The sequence below is a fragment of the Mchenga conophoros genome, linkage group LG7 (assembly GCF_057382185.1).
Source record: "Mchenga conophoros isolate Kocher_MC1m ecotype Shallow Benthic linkage group LG7, M_conophoros_male_GT1.1, whole genome shotgun sequence".
Lineage (NCBI taxonomy): Eukaryota > Metazoa > Chordata > Actinopteri > Cichliformes > Cichlidae > Mchenga > Mchenga conophoros.
In genome coordinates this window covers 68,975,594-68,983,961 of record NC_140532.1, presented here as the reverse complement: position 1 = coordinate 68,983,961, position 8,368 = coordinate 68,975,594, and the positions used below count along the sequence as shown (strand labels likewise).

The 8,368-nt window shown below is 49.5% G+C and overlaps 1 protein-coding gene across 1 annotated transcript; it reads right to left on the bottom strand.

The window, feature by feature from the left end:
- Positions 1-2,281: 2,281 nt before the first annotated feature.
- Positions 2,282-4,302, bottom strand: LOC146571733 (uncharacterized). The gene is made up of 2 exons (XM_085279645.1): positions 4,296-4,302; positions 2,282-3,208 (listed from the first exon to the last, which is right to left on the bottom strand). The coding sequence occupies exons 1-2, from the start codon at positions 4,300-4,302 to the stop codon at positions 2,448-2,450; spliced, it is 768 nt and encodes a 255-aa protein (XP_085135771.1). The 3' UTR covers positions 2,282-2,447.
- Between the last annotated feature and the right edge of the window lie 4,066 nt (positions 4,303-8,368).

The window sequence follows — 8,368 nt, the reverse complement described above, 5'->3', positions numbered from 1 at the left end:
TACAGGAAAGCCCCGTTAGTGCAGTGAAGTGGATGGTGAGGCTCATATATGATGTGCGACTTGACCACAAATCCAATGTGTGCAGCTCCTTTCCAGCTGTCGCTCTACACTTGTGTACTCTTCTTTTTCTGTTGTCAGGTATGGTGCTCGAGAAAAGTCATGCTTTGTGCGCGCTCTAAAGGCTGCCACTGACTTTGATGCTAATAACTGCTAGTGGTATTAGTGCCCTCGTCTTTTCAGCTTTGTGTTTGTTGGATGTCTTCTTTGGTAATTTGCTCGAGTTTTTGCTAAAATTTTCTGTCTTTAATCTTTTTCTCCCCCCAATGTTTCACTGAAGTCGCCCAAACATTAGCACAGTGGTTCCTACATGTCAGGTGCAGGTGTTGCTCACCTGCTATTCAAAACCTTTGTATAGGATTGGTATTGCAGCTAATCTGGAAATGTCGGGAGCACTGAAGTCCTCAGAAACGTTGGCACGATCAGCTAAAAAAACCTTTATTGGCGAAAAGCATTTACGTCAGCATTATCTTTTAATGACCACTGACTGCACTGATTGTTTACACTTGGAATACTTGCCTGAAATTTGCATCCTCATGGCTCGGAGAGAAATTACACACAAGCTACTGTTGAAAAATGTATGAATGGCCCAGCTGTCGTTACCGTGCGGATCAGGTGGTAGTTTGAGGAAACAGCCTGTTAGACGAGCTTGGGCCGATGGTCACTTGGCAGCTCGGCAGCAGCTTTATTAAAAGGAGAACTCTGATGCATCTGTCCCATTTTCTTTGCTTTCTGCTTCTTTTCACTTTATCCCTTCACTTTGATCCAACGTTTTTGTAATTCCTAACTCAACTGAGCACTCTTCCCCCTCTCACCATCCATCAATCCCATAATTCAGAGTCAATCTCTGTTCAGGCTTAGTTTTTTGCTTTTCTTTTTCCTCCCTATATGTCCCTTGCAACCTCTCTTTTTCATCAATTCCCACTTTCTGTCTCGCCTTCCTCTTTTCTCTGCTTTATAGTCCCCTCTATCTCTCTCTGTCCTCCCATCCTCCTTCTCACTTCTGCATCATAAAGTAGATGGCTGGATGATTCATGTCTGCCCCCGGACTGTTGTGATCCTTATTTTACTGCACAGTTAAACAGGACTCCCCCTTTCCTCCTCCGTTGTGTGTCTGTCCTCTGCAGCTACCGACACTTATCAACCAAAGCGTCATAGCGTTAACACAGATAACAGCCAGGACTGGAAACAATAAACGTGTCTTCATCTGCTGGGTAATTATTGTTCTGCAGATATTTTATGCGAGGACTGAATACAGTCTGGATTTTACAGTGCTATTGATTGGCTCTGGGAGAGTTGTTTGTGCGACCATTAAGCTCCCAGGCACCAGTCTGATTTAGACTGGCTCCTCTCCATGACTCTGGGCATCCACAGTCCAGCTGTCTTTTTCTCTGCACTATTCATCATTATGAGAGGGACATCCATGTTTTAATCAGTTTGTCTGCTGCGGTATTACTACATATCGCTGTAGTCGTTCATTGCTCACAGGCAAGCGAGGTTGTTCAATGATTGATGTTATACATAGAATCTGTCAGTGAGAGTCTGAATGATTGAGTCAGTGTGTTTGCCAACGGATGTCTTTCCAACTCATTTAAAGTGCAAATGTTTGATGTGCGTTGCTGCAGGGTTTAAGTTCAACTTGTGCTCTCTTTTAAAACTGCATTCTCCACAACATTTTCTCCGGGTCTGCACTTGATATCTCACAAATACATTTTTAATAAATCTTTCCTCTTTATTGCTCACTTTCACTCCCCCGCCATTGCCCCGGTAAGCAACAAAACAGAGCACAAGCTTCTAAGTGAGGTTTCAGTCATTATCTGCAATGACCCGAGCTAACCCTAACTGCTGGTGTGCAGAACATGTAGATACTGGTTATTTTTCTTTACAGCTTTTCTGTTAATGCTCTTCCAAGCAGGCGAAACTTCTATAACTGTCACGGCTGGGGGAGGGAGCCGTGTGGTGTGGAGGAAAAGGAGGACCCAAAATGCAGCAAACTGATGATACGAATGACGTTTTATTTACAGGGTGGTAGTGGCAAAAACAGGCAATGAAGCACGAGTAATTACAAACGGAAACCTAAACTGGGAGAAACTAAAGAGCAAACCTGAAATCTTACAAAACGGAGAGCGGAGCAGAGAGACGCAGACCAAGGACCAGGATACCAAGAAACACAGACGAGCCGACAACGAACACAGACCGACACCCACTATATATACACACACACACAAGGTAATCGGGTAATCGCACACAGGAGGGAAGAACAGCTGATCTGAATACACATGATGACTGGAGGACACAAGCTGAACACAATGACAACAGACACAGACTTTCAGAACAAAACAGGAAATCTAGAACCCGAACCGGACACAAGGGGGGAGGACACAGAATAACTAGAACAGAGGGAAATAATCACAAAACACAAAACGCTGGGTCAACGACCCAGGACCATGACAGTACCCCCCCTCCAAGGGCTGGCTCCAGACAGCCCAAAACAAAAACAGACGACCAACCCAGGGCGGGCGGCGGGGGCCCAGGACGGAGGGACCAACACAAGCTCCAGCGAACCGAGAGAATTGTCCAAAACAAAAACACACATGCTGGAGCACGAGAACAAAACACAGTTCAGGAGGCCGGCCCGGAGGCTGACAACTCAGAAGTCCAGGACAGTTCATCTTCTGAGGCCGGCCACGTCGGCGACGTAGATCCATAAGCCGACCGAGCAGAAGGCAGCGGTGGCGGAGTGGGGGCAGTTCAGGGGGCCGACCGTGCACACGGCAGCGGCGGCGACGGGGAAACCGTTCAGGCGGCCGACCGTGCGGACAGCAACGGCGGCGACGAGGAAACCGTTCAGGCGGCCGACCGTGCGGACAGCAATGGCGACGATGACACAAGTCTGGAGGCCGACCGCGCGGAAGGCAGCGGCGGCATCTAGGAGGTCGTCCATATTGACGATGACGCTCCACCAGCGGCCTGGTAGATGACCGCCGATGTCGAGGCGGCAGTTCGGGACCCGAAGGTGGCGTGGCCGTCGCAGCACCAGACGAGACCGAAGCAGCGGCTGGTCCAGGCGCGGCTGAAGCTGAAGCGGAGGCCGGACCAGGCGCGGCTGAAGCTGAAGCGGAGGCCGGACCAGGCGAGGCAGATGACGAGGCTGAAGCAGAGGCCGGACCAGACGAGGCAGATGACGAGGCTGAAGCAGAGGCCGGACCAGACGAGGCAGATGACGAGGCTGAAGCAGAGGCCGGACCAGGCGAGGCAGATGACGAGGCTGAAGCAGAGGCCGGACCAGGTGAGGCAGATGACGAGGCTGAAGCAGAGGCCGGACCAGGCGAGGCAGATGACGAGGCTGAAGCAGAGGCCGGACCAGGCGAGGCAGATGACGAGGCTGCAGCCGGGCCAGGCGAGGCAGATGACGATGCTGCAGCCGGGCCAGGCGAGGCAGATGACGATGCTGCACCGGGCGAGGATGAAGGCTCGGAGGCTGCAGCTGGCGAGGATGATGAGGCTGCAGCAGGCGACGGCGTGGAAGCCGGAGACTGTAGCGCTGCAGGCGTGGAAGAAGCTGCTGCTGCCCGTGGCGTGGATGAAGCTGCAGCTGGCGAGGATGATGAGGCTGCAGTTGGTAGCTGGACGGGCTCCTCGGGCCCTCCAGCTGACGAGGCAGGAGGCTGGCTAGGTTCTCCTGAACCTCCAGCTGACGAGTCTTGAGGCTGGACGGGCTCCTCGGGCCCCCCAGCTGACGAGTCTTGAGGCTGGACGGGCTCCTCGGGCCCCCCAGCAGGCGAAGCAGGAGGCTGGACGGGCTCCTCGGGCCCCCCAGCGAAAACAGTCTCTGGACCAGTGGGCACCGGGGCCCCTGGAACACACAGGTCAGAACCAGTAGGCGCACGGGCCTCTGGCAGGCACAGTTCAGAACCAGCAGGCGCACGGGCCTCTGGCAGGCACAGTTCAGAACCAGCAGGCGCACGGGCCTCTGGCAGGCACAGTTCAGAACCAGTAGGCGCACGGGCCTCTGGCAGGCACGGGTCAGAACCAGCAGGAACACGGGCCTCTGGCAGGTACGGGTCAGAACCAGCAGGCACACGGGCCTCTGGCAGGCACAGTTCAGAACCAGTAGGCGCACGGGCCTCTGGCAGGCACGGGTCAGAACCAGCAGGCACACGGGCCTCTGGCAGGTACGGGTCAGAACCAGCAGGCACACGGGCCTCTGGCAAACACAAGGCAGACTGCAGCTGCACAGAGCATTGACCCAGCTCGGGCAGCGACAGCCGGATACAGTCCTCAGCTGGCTTCTTAATCTCCAGGGGTCCAGAGTCGGCCGGGGGCTGGGACCCAGCCTCTGGGGAGGCCCTGGAGTGTGTCACAGTCTCTGGGCTGGCCAGCTTTTGAGGACTGATTACAATATTATGTGGTGTGTCTCTCTGCTTGACATGAACAGGTGAAAAATAGTTCTTTCCGGGTTGGATGGACTTAACTTGTTGTGCAGGAGGAGTTGGTGACAACGATGGCTGAATAGGTGATAATAAGGCGGATGAGTCTCTTGTCAACTGAGCTATTGACTGAGCTATGGATTGTAACCAAGTGTCTAATAGGTCTGGCTGTGACTGTAATGGGGGTGACGGTTGAGTGGCTAACTGAGCTAGTGGCTGCTGGGCAGCTAACTGAGCTACCGGCAGGGCAGCCGACTCAAAAAACACAGCCCCGGAATAAACAGACACACAGTCCAAAACAGAAAAAGGGTCCTTTTCACTCACCACAGCTGGCAGTTCCAAAGTCCTAGTCTTCGGCTGTGGGGTGATGTGCCGACGGCGCGATCGTCGCTTCCTCCCGGGCAAAACCTCCGGCGGGCCGGGCAAAACCTCCGGCGGGCCGGGCAAAACCTCCGGCGGGCCGGGCAAAACCTCCGGCGGGCCGGGCAAAATCTTCGCCGCCGGGCTGAGTTGGGAAGCGGTAGCGGCTGGTGGGTGAAGGTGCAGTTCGTTGAGTATGAAGTCCTGTGCGAGCGGGTGAAGAGAGTCCAGCAGCCAGGAGTGAGCAGAGATGAGCTGCTGTAGCCTGGCTTCTACAGCGCGGAGACACTCTTCCCCCTCATGCTCGAGCCATAGGTTAACCAACCTGGAAACAGAGTCAATTAGTTCCTCCCGAAGCTCCTCGGGAGGTGCGGATGCCGCTGGGTCCATGTTTGGTCGGCTCGTACTGTCACGGCTGGGGGAGGGAGCCGTGTGGTGTGGAGGAAAAGGAGGACCCAAAATGCAGCAAACTGATGATACGAATGACGTTTTATTTACAGGGTGGTAGTGGCAAAAACAGGCAATGAAGCACGAGTAATTACAAACGGAAACCTAAACTGGGAGAAACTAAAGAGCAAACCTGAAATCTTACAAAACGGAGAGCGGAGCAGAGAGACGCAGACCAAGGACCAGGATACCAAGAAACACAGACGAGCCGACAACGAACACAGACCGACACCCACTATATATACACACACACACAAGGTAATCGGGTAATCGCACACAGGAGGGAAGAACAGCTGATCTGAATACACATGATGACTGGAGGACACAAGCTGAACACAATGACAACAGACACAGACTTTCAGAACAAAACAGGAAATCTAGAACCCGAACCGGACACAAGGGGGGAGGACACAGAATAACTAGAACAGAGGGAAATAATCACAAAACACAAACGCTGGGTCAACGACCCAGGACCATGACAGTACCCCCCTCCAAACTCTAAACATAACCCTAAAAGGGTCAAAAGTGACCTGGTGAATGATAACAAAACCAAGTAGAGACTACAACGGAAATGTCAGGATAGCATTTCTACATCTTTCAGCTTGACTTCTGATCATATTGGTGCGTCGTACCCACGTAAACAATCCTAGGTCACCCATACCCCCAACCTGTTGCAGCAGATGGCTGTTTCTCCCTGAGCCTGGTTCTGCTGGAGGTTTCTTCCTGTTGAAAGGGAGTTTTTCCTTCCCACTGTCGCCAAATTGTTTTCTCATAGGGGATCACCTGATTGTTGGGGTTTTCTCTGTTTTCTTTGTATTACTGTAGAGTCTTTACCTTTCAATATAAAGCGCCTTGAGGCAACTGCTGTTGTGATTTGGCACCATATAAGAAAAATAGAATTTAAATGAAATTGAAAAAGCTGTAATATTAATAAAAACATAGCTGATTTATTGTCAGGACAAGAATTGACCTCATTCCTTTTAAATGTACAAAAACTTTATCAAACTCTATGAACAATGCATAAAGAGGACAAAACTCTGTGCTTGAGCCCACACTGTCCCTTACATGCTGTGTGCTGCTGTGGTTTGGAGACACTCATTCCCTTGGGAGGAAGGTTCACTGCAAATCAATACAAAGCTGCTCTGAGTGATCATCATTGTCCTAACATGAAACATTTCCATCCTGAAGGGAGTGTTTGAGCATATTTGCTCAAATGGTGCCCGGTCCTAATTTTAAGAGATAATGTTTGTAGAAAGTATGAATCTTACCCTCAGCAAAACAAGCAAAGGAGGATGAGGACCACGGATCAACCAAACAGTGGGTTCTAGGATTCAAGCTTCTTTCCCCAACTAATATCAGCAAAACTGAAGTAATAGCACCCAAAGTGAAAACACAACTGTAAGTGATTAACTCGTAATTAATAAACAAAACTGCAAAATCAACTGAGGATTAACGCTGGTGCTGATGGATGTGACAGAGAGAGAAAGAGGTCACCTCTTTTTTGTGTTTCTCAGTGTAGGCACCATAATTTACAACATAAAGATTGTGTGTAAGTCTTGAAACCAGCAAATGAGACCCAAAGGGCATGGATCAGTTAACTGTTAGATAATTGCCCGCCTTTATTTTGAAAGTTCAGTCACTGCTAAGACACTGCTGAGTCTGAGAATCTCTGTGGGGCGACAGCTGTTGTTTGCTCTGTTATTTACTGTCATGAAGTATATTTAGTATGATTTATTCATCTATTGAGAAAATGTGAGGGCATCTCCTTTTGCAAGCATGCTGCTGAAGCTACTGCTTTCATTGATTTTGGTCTGTTTTTATTATTTTAGCTTTCGTTTTATGATGTCAGGGGCCTGATTGGGATGATCTGCAGTTCTGGCCCCTAGTGTGTTGTGTTCGTGGCTGCCTGTGTGTCTGAAGCGTCATTTGCCATTGCTCATGTCTCTATTTGCTTAAACCTTTCTCCTGCAGCATGCAAAGTCTGAAGAGCATCTGGACTTTAAGATGTTTCACCTCTCATCTAAGAGGCTTCTTCACTTCTAAAACCAAATGGCACTGGTCCAAGTATAAACCCTAGAGCAGGTTGTCCCTTAAGAGGGTCGTTGATCCACTATTACTCATGTGCATCATCACAATAGCCAAGATGGTTTCCGGTGAAACCACTGTGAGCTCTTGCCTCATCCTATCATGTGACCTGTTAAGATTACCTGACACAAGACGTGAGTGTGGGTTAAACAGGAATCAACAACCCTCTAAAGGGACAACCTCCACTTGGGTTTAAATACCTTGGACTGTCCACCATTCGGTTTTAGAACTGAAGAAGCCTCTCGGGTGAGAAGTGAAACATCTTCACAAAGCTTAAAGAAGTCTAGTTGCTTTCTGTCCAAGTTCCTTAGACTATCATGAACTTACAGAGACAGCACATTTTGTTTTAACAACATCCTTTAATGCACATGTCCTGGGGAAGTAGAAGCATCTCAGAGTGAAGTACAAGATCTCACTGTCTTAGTCACGAATGTGAACAACACCAGCACAGACCTGACTGCTCTCACCAGCATCAAACACTTGAGTGCCCGCTACTGAAATGTGTAGCCAAGTTTCTGTTGAGCATAACAAATCTGCAAAGTACCTTGCATGAGGTCAGATTTCTATTACTTTGTTGTTTATTGATCTCAAATTTGTGAGTATCCTCAGTGGGTGCGGTGACCTTGTGTACTTTTCTCCTGACACCACCTCTCCCTCCCTCCCTATAACTTCTGCCAGCCTGTTGTCCTTTTACGTCTGGTAAATATCCTTATCTAAATATCCTGATGTCATCCACATGTTCGTAAGTTCAGCTGTGGGGGAAAACATGTCTTTCAGAACTAACATACAGTAAGACAAAAAAAAGAACGAAAAACCCCGAATAAAGTCACCTGGACAGGTAAGCCATGCAAGTGTGCAAAGCACTTTGTGCAATTAGAAGTGAATAGGCACTATTGCTATTTTGTAATTTAAAACACAAATGATCAAGATAGTGAAAAAAGGATAAAACAGTTTTAAAGTTGACTTTTATTGGAATAATTAAATGACAC